The sequence below is a fragment of the Sorghum bicolor genome, chromosome 1 (genome assembly GCF_000003195.3).
Source record: "Sorghum bicolor cultivar BTx623 chromosome 1, Sorghum_bicolor_NCBIv3, whole genome shotgun sequence".
NCBI classification, from domain to species: domain Eukaryota; kingdom Viridiplantae; phylum Streptophyta; class Magnoliopsida; order Poales; family Poaceae; genus Sorghum; species Sorghum bicolor.
Genome location: NC_012870.2, coordinates 60,733,568 through 60,755,799, shown reverse-complemented (window position 1 = coordinate 60,755,799; position 22,232 = coordinate 60,733,568). Strand labels below are relative to the sequence as shown.

At 42.9% G+C, this 22,232-nt stretch overlaps 3 protein-coding genes and 1 long non-coding RNA gene across 8 annotated transcripts; all 4 read right to left on the bottom strand.

Annotated features, from left to right (window-relative positions):
- Positions 2,052-2,974, bottom strand: LOC8062887 (glutathione S-transferase U17). Its single transcript, XM_002464993.2, has 2 exons — positions 2,584-2,974; positions 2,052-2,482 (listed from the first exon to the last, which is right to left on the bottom strand). Exons 1-2 carry the CDS (start codon positions 2,920-2,922, stop codon positions 2,114-2,116), a joined length of 708 nt encoding a protein of 235 aa, XP_002465038.1. The 5' UTR covers positions 2,923-2,974; the 3' UTR covers positions 2,052-2,113.
- Positions 8,510-9,686, bottom strand: LOC8062886 (probable glutathione S-transferase GSTU6). The gene is made up of 2 exons (XM_002464992.2): positions 9,241-9,686; positions 8,510-9,134 (listed from the first exon to the last, which is right to left on the bottom strand). Exons 1-2 carry the CDS (start codon positions 9,589-9,591, stop codon positions 8,760-8,762), a joined length of 726 nt encoding a protein of 241 aa, XP_002465037.1. The 5' UTR covers positions 9,592-9,686; the 3' UTR covers positions 8,510-8,759.
- LOC8063176 (glutathione S-transferase U17) lies at positions 12,503-13,615 on the bottom strand. Its single transcript, XM_002464991.2, has 2 exons — positions 13,175-13,615; positions 12,503-13,035 (listed from the first exon to the last, which is right to left on the bottom strand). The coding sequence occupies exons 1-2, from the start codon at positions 13,496-13,498 to the stop codon at positions 12,661-12,663; spliced, it is 699 nt and encodes a 232-aa protein (XP_002465036.1). The 5' UTR covers positions 13,499-13,615; the 3' UTR covers positions 12,503-12,660.
- Positions 15,240-20,393, bottom strand: LOC110431910. 5 transcript variants are annotated; one of them, XR_002449383.1, is made up of 3 exons: positions 18,020-20,393; positions 16,043-16,480; positions 15,240-15,629 (listed from the first exon to the last, which is right to left on the bottom strand). It is a non-coding gene; the product is annotated as an uncharacterized LOC110431910 (long non-coding RNA). The 5 variants fall into 5 exon arrangements; XR_002449385.1 differs by lacking the exon at positions 15,240-15,629 and having other exon boundaries at positions 16,242-16,480; positions 18,020-19,450; positions 19,732-20,393; XR_002449384.1 differs by lacking the exon at positions 15,240-15,629 and having other exon boundaries at positions 16,242-16,480; positions 18,020-19,281; positions 19,400-20,392.

The following is a 22,232-nucleotide window of genomic DNA, read 5'->3' as shown; positions in this document are numbered from 1 at the left end:
ATTGCCACTGGATATTTTTGAGCCAACTTGCTAGCCACAGAGGCATTCTAGTCTAACTCGACATAACCTAGATCCGACGGCCATCGCGCCCTTCATGAGGAGCTTAGCCTCCACGCCAACTCCTCGATGCCGCCATGTGCCGTCTGTTCCTCGGAACCTAGCTCCACCAAGGTTTTGAAGCCCAAACCCATGAAACCCGCCGCGAGTAGCGTACTCCATACGCTTTCCCTATCACTCGACACGTGTCACCGTCGCCCTCGACCAGCCGGCCCGCCAAGTCCTCCTAAGCCTCGCTCGACTCGCACGTCCGCCGTTCACTTGGTCAACACGGTCACTCCCATGTACACTTGTCGATATCCCAGATGTCAGCCACTGTGGCTTGTCACTCGACACTACTACACAACTGTTTAACCGTGACGGACACTTTACGTTTACCGCAGCGGGCATTGGCGTCCGCCACGAATGAAAGGTCACGGTTAATCGTGACCTCACCGTGGCGGGCGCCTGTGCCCGCTGCGGAAAATGGATTTACCGCAGCGGACACTTTATGTTGCCCGTCGCGGTTAATGATTTAGAAAACAAAAAAAAACTGGATAGGCCCGCCGAGCCCATCCAGGTGCCCGACGAGCCCATCTAGGCTGTTGCCGCCGCCAGGGAAACCCTAGCGCCGCCGGTTCAGGGTTGTCGTGGTCGTCGTTCATGGATCTACTCTAATCCACCTTCTCAAATCTGGCTCGTGGCGGCTCCTTCACCAGATCTGGAAAGAGAGAAGGAAAGACAGTGAGATGAGTGAAAAAAAGAGAGGGAGACAGGAGAAAGAGGAGGAGCAGCAGCGTACCTCATGTCGACACAAAGGGGGATCCACGTCTTGGCGCCTCCCCCGCCGTGGATTCGGGCTCCATCCGCGCCGCCCGAGGAGGTGGGCAGAGCGAGGAGTGGTAGTAGAGCAAGGCGAGGATGAGCAGGAGCATGAAGGCGACGCCGACGGGAGAGCCTCCCACGCGGTGGACGGTGTCGGGGGACCTGCTGAAGACGGGGAGGAGGAGCAGACCCACGGGTCTCAGCAGCTCCGCCATGGCCTCCGTCAGCGCCTCACCGCCGTCGCCCAGGAACAGCAGGGCCGCCACCACCACCGCCAGCAGCAGGCCGTGAGGCACTAAATTGAATAATCACCGCTAGCAGCAGCAGCAGGTAGAGACCTTATATATTTGGGCTTCAAAATTTACTGTGACGGGCATGATAGGTTGCCCGCGGCGGTAAATTGATTTACCGCAGCGGGTATCTTAATACGTCCGTCACGGAAAATATATATTTTCCGTGGCGGACGTATTAAGATGTCCGCTGCGGTAAATCGATTTACCGCAGCGGGCATATTTTCCGTGACAGACGTATTAAGATGCCCGCTGCGGTAAATCGATTTACCGCAGCGGGCAAAAGTGTCCGTCGCGGTTAATTAAAAGTGCCCGCTGCGGTAAATCGCACGATTTACAGCAGCGGGCAAAAAAAACGCCCGCCACGGAGTGAACAGTAGCAACGTCACGGAAGTTTGTTTCTGTAGTAGTGCGACCTCCTGGTTCGTTAGTCCAAACCTTATGCCCGTCCTTCACCGCTCCAAATCCATCGTCACGACACGTCTCTACTTGACCTTCTCCTTGCCGTCGACCACCGCCTCTGAGCTCCATACATGCACACCACAAGCCAAGAGACATGTTGCACGACCCAACCCACGCCAATGTTAGTCACCAACTCAACCTAGGTCATGGATCACGTTAACAATCACTCATCATAAATCGAACCACAATGGCACATTTTAACCTTGTGTTCGCATAATGATATCAGAGTTTCAACCAACTATATCCCAAGAAGATCTTAAATAAGATGCAGCACCAGGATTTGAACCATGTTAGATAGGATGTCACTCAACAACCCTACGACCAGGTCAAAGACCCTTTCACAGCAATGAATTTTACATTCTTCCTTAAGACAAGACAATTTTTGAAAAAGTGAAAACACATGGGAAAAAACCCACACCAGAAAAGAAAAAAAGAATAAAGACACATCGTGATTATTATTCCGCAATACACTACAGTGGTAAACCATAAACACACTTAACTTAATTGCTACTAGGTTTAGCCTTCAAGGCAGAATTGGTGCTGAACTCTACGAGCCTGTCGGTTTCAGGCATGACGTCTTTCACAGCGTGGTGAGCGCAGAAGCGGTCTGCCCATGCTGTGATTTCAGGGTACTTGGCTTCTTTGAGGAGCTTGGTACCAGAGATCTTCTCCACTGCCTTGAACCAGCCAAGGTGTGAGCCGAGAACGAGGTCGAGGAAGCCGATGCGGTCGCCGCCGAAGTAGTGCTTCCCTTGACTGCACTTGACGAAAGCCTCCTCCAGATGCTCTAGGGCAGTGGACACTTGCGCTGCTGCTTCGTCCTTGTCTCCGTTGGTGAGCCCTCTCAGGACAAGGAATGCTGGGGCAATCTGCATGCCAAGGAAATTTGTATAAGGATTTCTAGTTTCCTGTTTGGATTTGTGTATTGTTTTTAGATATTGCATATATATATATAAGAGAAGTCAAATACCTTGTCATCAACGTACTGAGCCCAGAACCGTTCGTTGGCACGCGCGTACGGGTCAGTCGGAAGGATGGCCGGCTGGTAAGAGGCCCACACCTCATCGATATACTGGATGATGATCATGGACTCACAGATGGGGTTGCCATGGTGGAGCAGGACCGGAATCTTCTTGTAGACCGGGTTGGACTTGAGCAGCAGCTCGCTCTTCCTGCCTGCCGGCTCCTGCAGGAACTCGTACTCGACACCCTTGAGCTTGAGCGCCGCGAACACGCGGATGGCGTAGGGGCACGCCCACCCGCCGATCACACGCACCGCCGCCGCTTTCTCTTCGCTGCCTGATGCCATTTGTGTCCTACACTATGTTCTAACTTACTTGCCACAGGATCAGATTTGCTGTTGGATTAATCTGTAATGGCCATGTATATATAGAGATGATGCGTTGATCATTAACACGGCAACACCAGTACTTACGTCCTCGCGTGTGTCATTGCCGGCGGCTTTTGCCGCCAGGAGACCGAGTTCTTCTTTCAGGTGAAAGTTCTCCATTTTTAATTTGTTACTGAACTGTTTTTGATGACTGGTTGGTCCGAACAAGAAGTCAGTTCTGACTCGTCAAGTAGCGGTCCGCTCTCGCAAATCGCCATGAAGTGGTTAGGGTACTGCTATTTTTTTGGAGTTAGGTGTATAGACGTAGACACTTACGATCACTCGTGGCTAATATAAACTTTCTTCCAGCCGGACATTTTACCAATCAGATTTCATTTATGGGGGGTGTTTTTTTTTTTCCGATCACGCCTGTCCCTTTGGGCGTATATCTTATTAAACAGAAAAGAGTCCAACCCAAAACAGATAACAGAAAACAGGAAGCTATGGTAACCGTGGTTATCATCGCAAAACGCCTTATCAATTAGATTTCATTTATGGGGGTGTTTGGTTTTGGATGTTAAAGTTTAACAAGTACTGTAGTAATTTTATTTTATTTGACAATTAGTGTTCAATTATAGATTAATTAGATTTAAAAGATTCGTCTCGTAAATTACTCTCTATCTGTGTGTTTTTAGTTTTATAAATAATATATTTAGTATTTCATGCATGTGTTTAAATATTCAATATGACGAGAGTTAAAGTTTACCACGACGAATCAAACGGGGTCTATGTAGAGTGAGCATTAGTGTCAGTGTCAAACGAAGTAGAACCCTATCTTCGACGTCGCGCAGGAGGACAGTCATACAGGTTGCACTTTATAGTTCCTTACATCCTCACTTGCGTCACTGCAAGTTTGCATGTGACTTTCTGCGGGAAGTAACTTGGTGGCCCTCTTATATCTCCGGTTCTCCACAATGGCAAGAATAAACCACTCACTTCCATATCTATAGGCTCCATGTATCACTGTCTTCCTTAATTTTCCTTTCACTTTCCACCGTCACTTACACGGGCTATACGCTTAGAACCTATTTACACCGCTAAGAACTACCAGCTAAAAATTTGATCCTGACGATCCATAGGACTAACAACTATCTATAAATTCAAAAATACAAGATGTTTTAGCTTCTCTAGATATATATATTTTTCCTATCCACTTAGATATACAATATATTTAGATTCATATTAAAATTAATATATTTAGAAAATTCAAAACATTTGTAGTTGACTAAATTTTAGTCCCTAAGGATTAAATAGACATATTAACTATTAGTTCATTAGTCCACAGATATAAACCAATAAGACAAGTTATTACTTCTAGTGCATTCAAACAAAGCAAGCTCTTAGTCAAGCTCTTGACTAGATGATAACTAATTAGCCAAGTACAACTAGTTAATAAGGGCTAATAGTTCATTCCTAATTCATTATTTATTTCAACACTTAAATTAAACGCAATAGTTAAGTGCAGAGGGAGAAAATGAACTTATTCCGGAACTGAAATAAAATTCAAACTTAAAGCTTATTAAAACAGTGCATAATTATTAATAAAGTAAATGTACTGAAATATTAAGGCTTATAAAACCGAGAGCACAAAAACTTAAACATTTTCTAGCAATTTTCCCCAAAAAAACATACTTAAATAACTTCAAATTTTCACCAAATAAATCTAGGAATCAATCTTTTTTTATGTGAAACAGAACACCTCTACATGGGAAACAAACTAATTTGCATATACTTAGAACCAAAATAATTCTTGAAAGAAAATAATGAATGAAAACTATAATCTAAAATTAGGTAAAACTTCAAATATACCCTAAAACAAAAATCAGCCTAGTGCGGCCCAAAACCACGTTCAGCTTAACTCAAGCAAGCACATAATGCTCTGGCCCAAGTCACCTGCCCTAGTGGGCACCCATTGCTTGCTATCAGATTTGAGATTGGTAGTTCATGTTCATTGATATCGAGAGTAAGCAACCGCTAGGTAACGCTTCTTCCACGGCGTCTGTCCGCCGGACGAACCCAACTCGATAGAAGCGATGTGCCCTTGTTCGTCATCTCGTCCCTGCAACCGTGAATCTCCGCACCCACTCTCTTCTTCTCTGCTCGCCGCCTCGTCTGCTCCCTATCTCTGCTCCTCCGCATTGCTGCGCTCGTCGCTGCTGCTCTTCGAAACGGCTACCACGCTTGCATCCAGCTCACTGTTACGTCGCCTGTTTGCGCTCTCTTCCCTCCCTCCCTCTTTGACCTCCATGGCTCTATACCACCGGAGAGGGGGGCACGGCATCGGATTCCGGCGAGCCACCCCTCCCTATCTTCCTCCCTTGCTCCGTGACCTCCATGTAACCGGAGAGGAGGACGACGGTGGTGGCTCCCGGTAAGGTAGGTCTAGATCTGAGTCATCCTTCTCCCCCCTCCTCCACCTTCTCCTCTAGATCTGAGTTCTCCTCCTCCACCTCCTCTTCCTTCTGTTGCAGTAAGCTTATTTTGTTTTTTTTGTTGTTTCAACAAACAATATTTCTTTGTTGCATTAGTCTTTTTTCTGACATTGCATCTCATACTGTACTTTTGTTTTTGTTGCCGCAATAGTATTATTTTGCTATTGCAACAAGTAATTTTTCTTTGTTTTATTACTCTTTTTTTCTGATGTTGTATGTTTGTATTAGGCCTTTAGTTTCTGTTGTTGCAGTATCGTTTTTGTTGTTGCAATAAGTAATTTTTCTTTGTTGCATTGGTCTTTTTTTTCTGATGTTGTTCTCTTTTGTATTTGCTTTTTTGTTCTGTTTTTGTTGCAGTAGTCGGTGTTGTAACAAGCAATATTTCTTTGTTACATTAGTTTTTTTTCTTGTTCTTGCATTTCGTGTTGCAGTAGAATTTGTTCCATGGTGAGGATGCAATGCACTTAGCGGTGCGCGTCAAGGGATGGGGCGGCGCGATGGGCGGCAGGGGGGTGGCGGGATGGATGCGCGCTCGCCTCATTCGCCGATGCGGCTCGACTTTCTCCTATCCTGCTATGCTCTGCTTCGTGTCTCCCTCCCAACCCGCTCTCTTGTACTCTGCTCCGCGTCTACCTCCCATCCCGCTCTGCTTTGCTTCGCTCCGTGGGGGGGGGGGGGGTTCGTGCAGGGGGCGGTGGGGGGTGTTCCATGCAAGGGCGGATGGATGCTAGGTGTGTCCGAACGGCCCCCTAGATCTGGACGTCCGGGCGCTAGCAGCGCTGATCGCTTAGGCCTTGTTCACTCAAAAACAAAAAACTTTTCAAGATTTTCTGTCACATTGAATCTTGCGGCACATGCATGTAGCATTAAATATAGATGAAACAAAAACTAATTGCACAGTTTGCCTGTAAATCGCGAGATGAATCTTTTAAGTCTAATTATTCCATGATTGGACAATATTTGTCAAATAAGAACAAAAATACTACAATATCAAAATCCTAAAACTTTTTGGATCTAAACAAGGCCTTAGTCTCTCACTCACCCTCTTGGACTACCCTTTCTTTTGTCGAGGAAGTGCCAACGCTGCCATGCGTGCATCCTGCTGGAGACTCGAAGCCATCATGGGTCCTCTCACCAGTGCACTCATGAGGCATGTCCACACCCAGCTCCTTTCAAAGGTTCTACGTAGTTTCTAAAGGCAGAGCCTTGATGCTTCCTTGCGAGAAAAACATTGACAATGGCATTGATATCGTCTTCCAGTGACACTAATGGTGGCGACAGTCAAAGCCTATGGATCTAGGTGCGGCGGATCTAAGCTTGCTGTCACGACAGGGCTAGCCGAGTGCGTGTGCCTCGGCTAACGTTGGTCAATGAGGATGGTTCCACTTGATCTCACATGCGCGACACTCATGCCACACACAACTGATGACTACCAAGGTATGTAAACAATCCAATCATTGCATACATTCAAACCATGTTCATCATCAGAATTGCCTCCATGGAAAACCTAATTGCAAAAATTCTTAGTCAAATGCTATTAAATCCGATAGTGCTATGAGTGACGAACAGGCAAACAATTACGCTAGATAGTCCGACCAGTGCCAATATTCTGTCAGAGTTGTGTTCTAGTAGAGAGTCCGCCAGAACATGCAATAGCCAAAATTTAGTTGCCAAGTTCCACTTCCTTTCGTTTCCGACATACAACCCAAGGTGGTCACTTCATGAGCACACACAAGCACCAGACACCTTCCACTCACTCTCCCCTCCTCTCTCCCCCCCTCTCTCTCTTTTTTGCGATCGGGTTTGTGCCCGTTTTTCATTAAGAGGAAAGCAAACAAAGGTACACAACCGAAGCACGAGAACAGGTGAAGGTGAGCAGCCTTAGCACCCACAAGAGAGACCTAAAACTACTGGGTTTCCAAACAAAAGATTACAAAAGAACAGTAAGAACACCACCAACAACAGTAAGAACTCTTGAGCAAGAAAAAGAGAAAGGAAGAAGGAAGGAGAAGGTGAAGCCTAGCAGGAGGAAGGATTGGAAGACACCCAAGATGTAGCACCACCCTTTGGCTATCACCATTGCTTGGGGTGATCAAGTTGTCCTCTCACCCCCTTTGCAATGGGTGGTGAAGCAAGTTGGAGAAAGGAGCAAGAGGGAGGAGTCAAGCCATCCATCAAGATTCATCTCAATAGCCACAACTTGGCTTAAGGTAGACAAATCTCACCCTCAATCATCCATGCAGCCTAGCTAGATATAGGTCTCACTTAGTAAAACGCCATTGATGACATAGAGCTTCAAGTAGGCATGGACTTCACAATGCAACTTGCTAGATTAGTGTCCTCTTAACACTGAGGAAACTATAGATCATCTATTCTTTGATTGTGGCACCGCCAGAGATTGTTGGGGCTTAACTGGTTTGACAATAATTAGCTCCCCAGATCCTTTACTGAGGTTTGAAAACTTCAGAACTCAGCTTGGCAACAACTTTTTCATGGAAATCATCATCATTAATTATGTGTTGGAGCATTTGGACTTTTCAGAGGAATTCCTGTCTACAGTCTCCAAAGGCCTGGAGATCTTCAAGAGCAACTTTAGGCAACTCCTATGGAGGGATAAGAAGAAATACTTCCTTGCAATTGATTCATGGCTAGAGCAAGTTGTTTAATTGGCCTGGTTTTCTTTATTTCCTTTTTTGTGTCCTGAGCTTAGTGTTTTCCTTTCTGCTTCCTCCTTTTGTAACTCTTCCTCTTGGTTGCTTTTAATAAATTTTTCAGTAGAGGCCTCACTGGAAATTAGCTCTGAAGGATCTTAGGAACATCCTAGACAAACCACAGTACCTAAGATCCTCCTTTTTTTAGTGTTTTCCTTTCTGCTTCCTCCCTTTGTTTTTGGCAAAGGAACAATACCTAAATTCATGGATAGTTTGTCATTGCTCACGCTTAGTCTGTCACACTTTCTCTCTCCATTCTAGGTAGGGTCATTTTGTGACACGCATGCCATAGACAATTTTCCTATCTGGAGAGAGTTCCTCACATACAACACTTAGCCAAAGAAATCCCTAGGATCACTGTGGCACAGATGGAAGACTTCATTTAGTCACAATCACAAAAGCCCTAAGATTACAACGTGTCCTGACAGAGAGTCCGTTTCCACCAAAGGTACGATGGTTGATAGTAATTAACTTCGTTTTCAAGCAAGCCGGTCATAGATAACATGGGGTCTGTATAATTCATTTATTAATTTTTTTAAAAGCGTAATAAAAAAAATACTTCTGCAAAGCACTAGAAAATTATTGGATATACAATAATGGTAATCCATTTCCCTCACTTCTGGGAAGCTTTAGCCTTCAAGACACCAATGAGGTACGTGTTGAACTGCACGAGCCTGTCCGTTTCGGGCATGACGTCTCTCACAGCGTGGTGAGCATAGAATCGTTGCGCCCATGCTGTCAGTTCGGGGAACTTGGATTCGACGAGGACCTTGACGCCCGCGATCTGCTCCACTGCCTTGAGCCAACCCAGGTGTGACCCGAGAACGATGTCAAGGAAGCCCAGGCTGTCGCCGCCGAAATAGCTCTTCCCTCGGCTGCACTTGACGAAAGCCTCCTCCAAATGCTGCAGGGCTTCAGACACCTGCGCTGCTGCTTCGTCTTTGTCTCCGGCAGTCACTCCTCTGAAGACCACGGATGCAGGAGCAATCTACAAAGGAAATGACATTATTGGTCACCCCTCTCAAGACTGACATTATTTCAGATTCATCAGCAAAGTCAGCAGTCGTATGAATGTATGATTTCAGGTAAGTTACCTTGTCGTCTACGTACTGTGCCCAAAACCGCTGAACAGCCCGTTCATAGGGGTCGGGGGAAAGGATGGCTGGACGACCGTTATTGGACGCCCAAACTTCGTCGATGTACTGGAGTATGATCATGGACTCGGCGACGGGCTTGCCGTGGTGGAGAAGCACGGGGATCTTCTTGTGCACCGGGTTGGACTGGAGCAACAGCTCGCTCTTGTTGCCGACCACCTCCTGCAGGAACTCGTACTCCACGCCCTTGAGCTTCAGCGCCACGTACACGCGGATAGCGTAGTGGCTCGCCCACCCGCCGATCACGCGCACCGCCGCCGCCGCTTCTTCTTCACCGCCGATGGAGGCCATTGTTATATTTTTGCTTTGCCGACGATCAGATTGGTGTCGTGGGGTTTGTGGATCTGCGAGTACGTCGCAGCGTTGGGTGGCTCTGTATTTGTAGTCCTTGTACGTAGAGAGAATCAGTTTATACTATTTCGTTTTCCCGTCTTTATTCAAGTTTTCTTTGACCGGACGGTGGTAACAGGGTGACCATCATTTCTTTGTTGAAGTCGTCAATCACGTAGTACTACTAGGTTGTTTAGCTTCTACGTTTGCTCCACTTAACATTCTGCCTCGTCCTGATGTCACTGCTGACGTCCTTGAAGAGGTGCGTCGTCTGCATTTCAGCTGGATGAGCTACACCGGCAACGAGACTTTAGGCGTCACTGATGAGTGGTGACTTCAACAATCGGCCACCGAAAAAATTTACACATCGAAAAGTTCAGAGATTACACATATGTATTACGAGTACATTACTTCCTTCCTCGCTCATTTGATCAGAGGAAAAAAATCAAAATTTACAAAATGTGACTAATAATTAGTTAAATTATACGCAAATTTAACGAAAGATTTGCATCAATATTTTTATATTCTAAGGGACCATAAAGTAATATTGTTTGTAATAATTAACTATAAATTATAAAAGAAAATAATGATAGAAATACATTTTGTATCGTTTTTAATCTTGTGAAATACTCACTTTGTTTCAAATTATAGGACATTTTGACTTTTCTAGATTCATAATTTTTATTACATGTCTAGATAATTTGGGATGGAAGGAACACGCTTTATCGTCTCTGCGGGAGGAGTAACTTTTTTGTGCTATCTTTTGCATCACCCATATTAGAGCACACCGAACCCACCATGATGTCTTGTGGTCTCGTCACACCATGTAGGCTCGGACGCCACGTGGACAAAAAAAAGCAGCAAGACAGTGGCCTTGCAGGCTTGTGGAGTAATGGCATGTTATGTCTATTAGGATGAACAATTTGATGTATGAACTAATGTCGTGTGTAATGCAATGGTCTATTTCACACATGTTCTTCACGTGCTTGATGTCCACTCAAGTGATGAGAAAGAATTCAAAAAATTGTACATTGACCCAAAACTTGCAAACAATATAATTGAAGCCAACCATATTTGTCGTAGGCATTGCAATCTAGCAAATATCATGATTGTCCATGATGCTTATGCAATATATACCGATGAATATCGTTGTAGTCATTAACAAAATACCATAAGTGATTGTGAGTTTTCACTTTCATTCGTAACACAAAAAGGTAGACCATAAGAAAGTATACTTTTGCCAATTTTCATTCAAAATATCATAAATGTCAGTTTCACTGCACACCAATTCTTCTTTAGATTTCATTCATCCTCGGCAATAGATCCATTTTTATTCATGTTGTCATCACACCATAATGTATGCTTCTCATTCCACCAAGACTTATTCTCATCGATTCGTTGATGAGTTTCGCTCTCGAAGTTGTCGTCTTCTTGAACATGTTGTCAGTGGGTGATTTTTGGGAAGGAGTCCCATTGAGTCAGTTTCATTGGTGATCCTTGCATTGCATGGATTTTTGCCGTTATTAGGACCGATCGGACCGGCGGTCCGATCGGTAAAAGACCGAACCAGGGACTATAATAATTTCGGTTCACTTCAAAGATCGTTTATGTAACTAGACCATAAAACCGGATGAACCGGCCAGTTTTTTAGAGAACTGGTGAACCGGCCGGTTCATTAGAACCGGAGCGGCTCGAAAAAGCAAACTTGTTGTAGCCTTGTAGGGCTTGCATCGGTGCACGCACCTGCTTGCCTGCTGCGGTTGAGTGTGGACCATGCAAGCCCCACCTAGCTACTGTTGTCGCATGGTGCTTCGCGATTGGATTGGAGTGCTAGAGTCCTGGACATTGCATGCATACGTACTGCTGGCGCGCTGCAGCTGACATGAACTCTTTCTTTTATTTTTGCAACGAAGCTCTTTCTTTTAATTTCACAATTTAATAACTTTTTCATATAAGCTTTAAACTAGACAAATAATATATTCATCTTGATTATTTCAACGAGTTCCTCACAATAATGCAATCTATTTCAGCATATAAGATTGTTTCATAACAATTACTATTCAAATCCTTGTTGCACCATTTTGTAAGTGCTACAAATATTTTTTCATGCATATTTATTAATCTTGTAAAAACAACTTTAGAGCTAGTATATAATTGTGTTTTTATTAATAAATATATGTTGCTAATTATAGTTATATATTATTAAGTCGCACCAGTTTAAAGTATTTGTGAGCGGTTCAATTCATTCGGTCCAAAATAATTGAACCGGTGGTTCAACCGGTTCGACTAGTAAACCAATGGACCAAAGACCTCACCGGTTTAATGTCCGGTCCGGTCCGGTCCTAATAAGTATGGGGTTAAGTTCTCTTCCACCCCTCTGGGATTTTCGTGGTCTTAGCCAAAGGACTCTAGCCCAAGTGCTTAGTGAGCTTAGATTACCTAAGATTATCCCCACTGGACCCTTAGCTTCGGGTCTCTCTTTGGGCCAGCGAATTTATCTTTTCTGGGCCTGCAGATGATTCCGCGGTGTGCCTTGGCGCTGCTCCAACTTGTCCTTTCAGAATTTTTACGAGGGTATATTCACTGGGGGCTGTCGTCAACTAAATGTTTCCTGCACTGCAAGAGCCATCATCTCGAGCCGTAAGTGGTTAGATCACTAGTTAGCCAAGATGCGAGGTAAAGGGCAGCCTTGCGGAGGGTACCAGCCCCCTACAGATGGCATATGAGAACATTGTTATGAGAACACAAGGGGCTAACGTCTTGTTTGTTGCTTTGTTAAATTAGACGTTATCCTTGAAACCGAATTGAATGGTCGTGTTCTTAACAGTAAGTTTTGCACTTAAGAATATAGAGCCACCACCACCAGTGTATGTGTCGATTCCCTTTGAAGGGCACAAACTTCTTATATAAAGTTAAAGAAAGCTTTATTTCCAGAGGAACGACACGTACAAACTACACCTTATTGACAGTGACACGCACTGGCATGGCACACACGCAGTGAAATCACCAAACACAAGCAGACCCTTTTCCTCACTTGGGACCATTGATAGGCTTTGAGAACGACCCATAGGTGACGCTGAACTCAACGAATTTGTCCGCGTCAGGGATCGATTCCACCACGGCCGGGTGGTTGCAGAGCCGATCAGCCCATGCCACCAGGTTCGGAACCTTCGCCTTGTCCAGGAGAGTGACCCCGGCCATCTTCTCCACCGCCTTCACCCAGCCGACATACGACACCAGAGCGATGTCCAGGTACCCGACGCTGTCACCGCCGAAGTAGTGCTTCCCCTGGCTGAGCTTCGTGAAAGCCTCCTCCAAGAGCTGCAGGGCGGCGGACAGCTGCTCCGCCGCTTCGTCCTTGCCACCGCCGTCCGTTCCCCTCAGTATGCGGATCGCCGGAGGCAGCTGCGTGCATGTCAACCAGCAGGGAAGCAAAGGATTAGTCTCACTCTGACACACCATCATTATCATTATAAATTGCTGCTGAAAACTGATCAGAATTGTTCAGAGAAAGAGCTCGATCGACTAGCTAGTTTTGCCTTACCTTGTCATCGACGTACTGTGCCCAGAACCGATGGACGGCACGGGTGTAGGGGTCGGCGGGGAGGAGGAAGGCCGGCGTGTCGGAGGACCAGACCTCGTCGATGTACTGGACGATGATGAGAGACTCGGAGATGGGCTTGCCGTGGTGGAGCAGGACGGGGATCTTCTTGTGCACCGGGTTCGACCTCAGCAGCAGCTCGCTCTTCTTGCCCACCACCTCCTCCACGAGCTCGTACTCGACGCCCTTCAGCTTCAGCGCGATCAGGACGCGGATCACGAACGGGCTCGGCCATAGCCCGATCACACGCACGTCGGCCTCTGACATTTTCGTTCAGAGTTCTTGGCCAGGGGAGAGCTCTACAGCCTCTACTGACAGTACTACTGTTTCTGACGTTAGTGGTGACTATGTGTACTGACAAGTTTGCTGCATGTATATATGTGGATGTACATATATATAATAACACAAAACAAAACGAGCTCGAGCTTTTTTCTGCCCGGGCTATCTATACGTCCTTGCGTGCGTCATGTTCCAGACAGCTGCCTCTTTTTTCAGCGTCTCGTCGAGTCGTCTCGTACCTTGCGTTTCCAGCTGAGGTGATCGCTTTCGTCATCGATGCTGCCGTGTCTTGGATTTTATACGGCCGATCGGCACTTTGCCAATTAGCCAATCGTTTCCAAATCATAAAGACAGAAAGATAGAACGAATTGATTCAGAGGTAAGAGAAAGAACAGTAAAAAAATTTGCAGTGACACCAGAGAAAGACACATTTTCCTTTTTTTTATAAACTATCTTTCCATTCTATAAAAACTGTCTTTATGGATTTATGTTAGGCCTTGTTTAGTTTCCAAAAAGTTTTGCCAAAATTTTAGATTCCATATCCCATCGAATCTTACGGCACATGCATGGAGTTATACCTGGGCATGCAGCCTGAGCCCGTGAGCACGGCCCGAAGCCCGTCATTTTGGCCCGGCCCGAAGGTCATTGGGCCCGGGCTGGCACGGCACGGGGCTGCAGGCCGTGCTTGGGCCGCACTTCAGGCCCGCGGGCCGGCACGGCCCGGCCCGCCAAATAACAACATTGTATAAAATAACTCATTTTGATATCTAAATATATTCTCTACATCTGTCATATGTATTTGAATGTGTTCTTTATACTGATGAAGTGATGAATTGATGAATGTGTTTGAAATATGCTTTTAAATAAGTGTTTATTGATATGTTATTGTTCAACGGGCTATGGGCTGGCCCAGCCTGACGGGCCCGTCCGGTACGCAAAAAGGCCCACGGGCCCGTGCCTGGGCCGGAGGTCAGGCCCGCAGGGCACGACGTGCCCCATCGGCCCGTTAGGCAACGTGCCGGGCCGGCCCGGCCCGGCCCGTTGCCCAGGTATACATGGAGTATTAAATATAGACGAAAATAAAAACTAATTACACAGTTTATCTTTAGTTTATGAGACAAATCTTTTGAGTCTAGTTAGTCTATGATTGGACAATGTTTGTCAAATACAAACGAAAGTGCTACAGTACCCAAAATCTCAAAATTTTACCAACTGAACAAGGCCTTAGTCAAACTTTTCTAAGTACAACTAAATTTGTAAAAAATATTAACAACATTTGTATCTCTAGTTAAGTCTATAATAAAAATATACCAACGGTCTATCATCTAATGATACTAAATTACTAATTATGTACTATAAATATTTTTTTCTTAGATATATTTCTTCAAGTTGAAAATATTTGACTTTTTATGAAGTGAGAGTGACATTTTGAAGGGAGTAGACTAGAAGGATGGCAGTCACAATTACACAGTAACTAGTACCAAGGATCGGAATGGTCATGAACGGTTGTATTATCATATTGCTTTCTGTTATTATCTTTTTCTTTTTTCGTCATTACTGAGCTTGTTTCTTGGTATATATAAATATAACTAGGTAATGTGCCCGTGCGTTGCTACGGGATAGTTAACATTTTATATTAAAAACACACAAATTGCACGATAAGATAATAATATTATAAAAATAAATAATGATATTAAAGTGACATTTAATCTATAAAAGAAAGTTCATGAAATTAACAATAACGGAGAGTATAGCATTGCAGGCCTACAAACTCTCCTGTATAGACCTTTATATGATGCGGCTAAAATAATGTTTTATAACAAAGCATGTTATACTTAACATTTGTCACCACGTTTAAAGGTCTCTATAGATATGTCTTTATAATTACTAAATACTCTAAGCATCTTTAATGGTTTCTCATCTTTAATGGTTTCTGTCCATGTGCAAATGCTATGATACAATGTGCAAATGCTATGATACAATCTCTTCTACTCTCTGAGTCCCTGTTGAAGAATTGGTCATAGTTCAGCGTCCTCGTGCACTTGGGTCTTCCATCGCCTGGAGTAGCTAGCGACCGTGGATCATAATTCACCCCTGGTCTCCCTCCATCTCTCTGATCCTATAGATGTAGATGGATAACAATGAGAGTAATTATCATATATTAAAATTATATAACTTGGTCAGATGCATAACAGCATAAAGGGTGGAATTGGAGAAAATAATGGCACCACAATGCCACACAATGAGGATTCTGATTTTCTCCCGTTGATGTATGCAAGACATATATCAAAATCAAGAGATAAAGAAATGAAGTATAGGAGCACGGTAGCCACCAGCAATTGACAAAAAAAATTTGAACATCAGTATGATATATTTTTCTTTCTTTAATATTTCCTTTTTACTAAGTAGTCTTTTGCACACCTGCATTTGATATATCACATCAAAACTATGAGAAGTAAACTGGCTATGGTAAATCAGTTAGTGCTACTTTGGCATCATATGCTAATTATCCCTGGTGATAGAACCTGCTACCTGCAGCAGAATTTTTTTTGGGACACTTGGATCCCCCTCCACGCCCAGGTTAGAAATCAACAGTAGGGGGAGTTTCCACGCTGCTGTTTGAGAGCTTTTTTAGGGGATCGAATCCACCGATCATTTGGTTATGCTGTTTTGATAACTCTACCAAATGTAGTTCAAAAAAATCTCTCAAAAATTAGGAAAATCAAGAAAATACAAAAGTGAATAAATAATATAAGAAAATCAATATATATCAATGTTAGCGTCACATAAAAATGAAATTTGTAACGAATAAGTCTCTCCATAAAAGATACACATAAATTTCATATCTAAGATCAAATCTTTGCATGGCTACATAGAAGCCTGAAATGTCCAACACTCACTAACAAAAGTAACCACACCCTTCTTTGTCTCAAATCATGCATTGCCTCCATCAAACTCTCTGCAATTCTCCTACAAAAAGAAAAGAAAATCTTGTATGAGGCCCTAGAGTATATGGTCAAAATACAGGGCAAATGTAAAAGCATGTTATCACCATGTTTACAGCTAGTTGGCAGTTCAGGCTAAGAAAAAAATTATACCAAGTGCAGAAAGATAACCACACCAAAAAAAACATTTCCTGATACCAATATCACCAACCACACCAAAGCAATGGGCAACCGAAATAATCATATCCATGGCTCATCCGACCAAATCCACTAATAAATCTTGCAAATTTTCTCAGAGACATGCCAAGGCCTATCTAAAATAACACAACTATAGTCTGAGAATAGTGAACCCCCTTTACCTTAAAGTATAGGTCACAATCAACATATAATGCAAGTAAATTTTAAAGTGATTTATGAAGCATTTCCCATGCAAACAGTTATCGACTCAAGGGCTAGAGCCCTGCCTCTAATATTTTGTCCCAAATGACAAAGAAACCACTACGAACTTCATAAAGATGAATGTAGCTCAGCGTCTCCATGCAAAAGTTCAGTTTTAAACCAATTCACTCCAATCAAAACAAATGATAAAAAACCTACACGCATTACAGGTGGTCTCAATTGCCATGAGAAGCATATAGTGTGAAGCAGTAAAGAGAAGAATATAAATCAATGGAGCATACAAGTTCAATGGTAGTTCGTTAGTATCAGTACGTATGTAAAGTAGAAAATCAGGGCCCATGTTAAAAGATTTGCATTAATATGTATTTGAACTTCAAGTTTATGTGAAGACCAAATGGGGATGATAGATCATTAAAGAGTCCAACAAAGGTAGCAGATTATGAGTTGCCACTACAACTCTGATGGGCTACCATGCATATTCAAAAAGGTATTTTTTCAGAGGATAATGATAATCTTCAAGGATCAGTCACGGAAAACTATTCAGAAATCTGCTATTGCAAATTACTAAGGAAATAGTCAACACGTAAGTTGCTTTTCCCTTATATATATATATATATATATATATATATATATATATATATATATATATATATATATATATATATATATATATATATATATAATTTTATGGAAGGAACAGTGAAAAAGATTGCAATATACTGTAAATAAGGAGAGCAGGGACACCAATAGAGACAAAGCAAATATTCACTGCAATCAAGGAGCCCTGTATCTTGATCTCCTAAGAGTCCTACAGTTCTATATTCTGTGTCATCCAAACTGAGGACAGCTCTTAAAAATAATATTATACTGCTGCTACTAATGAAAGCTTACAATTCAATTATTTATGCACCAAACTATACTAAAGCTTAGTATTACATCCGGGCTGTGATATAATGATCCTTGACTCCATAGCACAGGATGAAATTGACAAAAAACATAAAAAGAAAACAGCACCATGAGATAAGTGGGGGGACTCATTTGTAAGAACAGATGGATACAAAAAAAATGTATTGCAATATTTTTCACAAGACGAAATCCTTTTCTCTGTGGAACCTCCACAAATTAAACTGAAAAATAGTTATAAGATATCAAGGAAAAGACATACCAAGAGATTGGATCTTCAAGCTATCATCCTTCCATGTCAGTTTTATATGTATTTATGCTATTATGAGCGGTGAATGATCATTTGCACCTAGAACCTTGCATGACAACAAAATGGAAGAAGAATTAGTTGTTGATTATATTATACCTTGCATTGTCAAGCGATGTTTGTTGTTAATCAACTACTTAACACCACTCTCTCTTATGTTTTCAACTTTCTAGAATAAAAGCAAACCAAACATCTGTCTATCCCAAAAATTACTTATAACTCCATGAAGAATATATATTTGATTCCATTTTAGTTGTTTGTGAACCACAATAAGTGTGCTATTTATATAACAGAGTATTAGTCAATGGACCGTATTAGCAATTAAAAAGGAATATCAAATGTGAGGCATAGAACTCTAGAGCTCTTGTTTTCAAACCTGGTTTGACATTCTAAAATCCGCATATGGACTATTTGATTCTATTTCAGCCATGAAGATAGGGAATTATTGAACACTGAAACGTGATGGGTTGTAATTTAATTCATGAATGTCAGCCTGAATTTAGACAGAGAGGGTGAGGGTTGAATAAACTTTGTGGCCTTCATATTGTGGAGCTTTTTAGCTATAGACATTCTCAGATTCACAGGCGGAAAGAATTGGTGAATGCTAAAAATTGATGTCTAAATTTCTGTTCAAATGTATTTGACACTTTCTTTCTGCTGCTTCTGTACCACATAAAGATTCCAGCTAAGATTTGTACCAATTATTATTCTGGCAACTGCCTTTTGCAAACCTGTAAAAATGGCATTTGGAAAATTATTAGCATACAATAGAATCCTTGTTTCAAGAATAGGAGAGGGGCAGACAATACTTGGCGTTACACACTCACATTGATGTAATAAGTTTAGAAATTCAATCTTTTAACTAAGCTAGATAATCAAAATTAGTCTATAGCAGAAGTTCACTTGTCATCATATAAGCACCAAGTATGGACCAACAACACAATAACTATAGGGAAAAGCACAAGCAATAGCTGCACCGATAACAACAGCTATTGCCTCTCGTCAGCACGCTGTCACAACAACTCAATCAAGAACTACCACCTCTAGCAGCATAATCTGTAGACTGGTACCGATAAAACCTCAATAATTAAATTCCCTTATCAGCAAACTGGAAAGCTGGTTGTGGGGGGGAACCAGATGGACACCTTCACTTGTTCGTGTCGTACTGTCTCCATAGCTAGGTAGTAGGGTACATGCTTCTTCTTGCTGTCAAGTAGCTGGAAGTTTCAAAAAAATAATGGCATGGTTATTAATAGATTAAAATAACCTTAATAATAGAAAATAATGGTATCTAATTTCTGGAAATTCATGTTAGGCTAAGGCATTGGGACTTACTCCATATGATGCGCAATTGCAAGAATTTAACAACAGAGTAGTCGTACTTCACTGGGAACAAGTCAAATTATCAAGTAGTAGCAAGACATTGAAAATCCCCAGATAAACTTATCTAGCATTACACCAAACGTTTATCAATCTCTAATAGAAACTTAGCCGCCAACCATATTGAACACATGGTCACATACGAGATCACCAGATCTACAGGCAGATAATGTAGACCAAGGGTGATGGAAGAAGGAAGGGGGCTGACTCACATATCTGTTGGTCAGGTACTGATAATCTTTGAACGGGATCAAAGTTAGTCACAGTGAAGAGAAGATATGCCATACCTGTTGGGCCCTCGTTGCTGGCTAGAGGCTGGCATCCGGTGGCATGGAGCAGCGACGGCGTGAAGCACTGACGGCAAGGCAGGGTGTGGAGGTGGCGGTGTTTCTGGCGTCGTGAAGGTGGTGGTTTGAATCAACGTCAAAGGGGTAGATCATGGAAGCTTTGGCGCGTCTGGTGGCGTGAAGGCGGTGGCCTGTCCGGTGGCATCAACGGGCCAGGTCGTGGAATGGCGTCGAGGTGGCAGCGCGTAGCGTGAGCGTGAGGGCGAGGAGACGCGTCGCGGGCGAGCTGTTGACCGGTGGCGTTGCCGTGGGAGACGGTGGTGGGGCCTCATCGCTGTCGGGGGCGGTGTCGTTGGCACGGGAGATGGCGGCATGGGTCGTCGCCTTTGGGGGAGAAGCAGGCGTCCTCCTCACCAGCGGCGCGACTGGGTTGCTTCGTCCTTGCGCCGATCTGAGCACCGGCCACCGGGGGAAGGAGGGAGGGGTGGCTTCCGCGGCGGCGATTGCAGGAAGACGCGGGCGCAGGCGCCGAGCAGGATCTGGGAGGGGGGCGGATCTGCGAGTTTGTTTCCTTTTTTCATCGCAAGAGAGAGAGAGTCGGGCGGGGTGCTGGAGGGAGGTTTGCATCGCATGAGGCAGGACGAAAAACGATAGGGTAAAATGTCGCACCAAAACGGTGTCCATCTTTTAGTCTTTTTATTAGTTGTAGAAGATTTAAGTCATGACACAACATTCAGATCGACTACAACTGGATATGCGGTGTTCCATACTCGTCGCTAAAAGTTACCGAATACTTAAACATTTTAGTGTTATCCTCGATTAAATTTCTCTAATTTTGACTAATTTATAGAAAAGTACACTAGATCATTAGTAATTTCATTAACTGTATCCTCAAATAAATCTTGATAATATATTTATTTAAAACAACTTCAGGAATAGTTCTAAAAACAAAGCCACTACTTTTCATTTAGAGTTTTCTTACTTTTGAAGACCCTATTATTTATGGGTTGCATTCCCGCAGGAGCCCTGAACAATGCCATAAAATTTATTCTAACAGAAAATGACATATGACATATATGATCTCTTTGTTATTTTCTTTCCTATATCTTTTCTCCGTCGATGAACACGGCTCATTGGGGGTGCAGCCGAGAAGGGCTCCGATATGAAGGGGAACAAACGTGGCTCCATATACGAGGGGCACGGCCAAGGAGGGGCTCTGACTAGGAGAGGCGACAAAGGGAAAGTCATCAAGGGGGGAAGAAGGTAGGGACGACCTCTCCAATGACTGCCTGCTAAATACTTTTGACTGACATCTACCCACTTTACTGCATACTCACTTGTGAGTGAGTATATGATGTTACTATGAATTATTTTTGTATTAGCATTTTATAATCTTGATTAAATATTTTGACTGCTAAATAATATTAAATAGAAAATAATTTGACTACAAAGTTTTAGGTCTTGTTAGACACTATATTGTCCATCCGAGATTGTTGAATATTTCAAAATTTTGAATCTGAAAATATGATAAATTAAAACATATATTTGATACTCTAAACAACTTGAATAAAGAAACTTATCAAGTACAAAGTTAAAGATAGCATCGACTACTATAAATTTGGTATTGACTATATATGTAAGGTCCTTTGAAAATTTTAAAATTAAATTAAAAAAATATAAATGACTAAATGAAAAAACTTGATAACTATAAAATTCTAACAAAAAATGTGGGGAGACCATGTCAACATCCGAGATCATTCAAAAGTTCTTAAATTAAATTTCAAATTGAAGGGATCATGATGGCTAAGATGGATTCGGGTTTGAATTAGGCAACTTAGTACTAAACATGGTCTGTAATGAGTTACTACCTGTACCACAAATGAGTTACACAAGCTATATTCTAGACCCTATCACTAGTGTAGCAAGTTAGACTAGAATGTAAAGCACACAGTCTAAATACACAAAAGATTAAGGGTAGAGAATACAAACTTCCGTTGACGCCACCTGATATTTACCGAGGTATCGAGAACCTCATGATTTCCTCTAATCCTCATCAGAACCCCTCGCGAGGATGCACTCGCAAGGGCCAATCTCCTGACTGGGTAACTTCATGGTTGTCACACCCGGTTTTAAAGAATAAAACCAGGCTAGCTATATGTGTGCCCAGGAAGTCCACACATACAACAACAGAAAGGAACAGTATCAGAAACAATGTTATATAGCGAAAACATACTTATAATTAACACTTACATCAGAGTATCGTGGAACGGTAACTAATCTTTAGGCTCAATCTTCACAGGGACGGTTGACTGGGGGTAACATATGCCTAGCACTTCTTGTATCTTGAGAATACCTTCATGATTCCATCGCTCTTCTGATCAACTCTTACTAGTAAACTGGAGTGGTGGTAAATAGCAAGAGTGAGCACATATCGCACTCAACAAGTATAACCAGGGGTTCATGAGGCTCAAATGGATGACACGGGTTTGACTGCATTTAGC

Bases quoted from the DNA above. Each gene is read 5' to 3' on its own strand.
- LOC8062887 (XM_002464993.2), bottom strand. From the start codon at position 2,922: ATGGCATCAGGCAGCGAAGAGAAAGCGGCGGCGGTGCGTGTGATCGGC. The intron at 2,483-2,583 runs GTATTTGACTTC...CTTGGCATGCAG, and splicing joins CTCAGTACGTTGATGACAAG to ATTGCCCCAGCATTCCTTGT.
- LOC8062886 (XM_002464992.2), bottom strand. From the start codon at position 9,591: ATGGCCTCCATCGGCGGTGAAGAAGAAGCGGCGGCGGCGGTGCGCGTG. The intron at 9,135-9,240 runs GTAACTTACCTG...TTTCCTTTGTAG, and splicing joins CACAGTACGTAGACGACAAG to ATTGCTCCTGCATCCGTGGT.
- LOC8063176 (XM_002464991.2), bottom strand. From the start codon at position 13,498: ATGTCAGAGGCCGACGTGCGTGTGATCGGGCTATGGCCGAGCCCGTTC. The intron at 13,036-13,174 runs GTAAGGCAAAAC...ACATGCACGCAG, and splicing joins CACAGTACGTCGATGACAAG to CTGCCTCCGGCGATCCGCAT.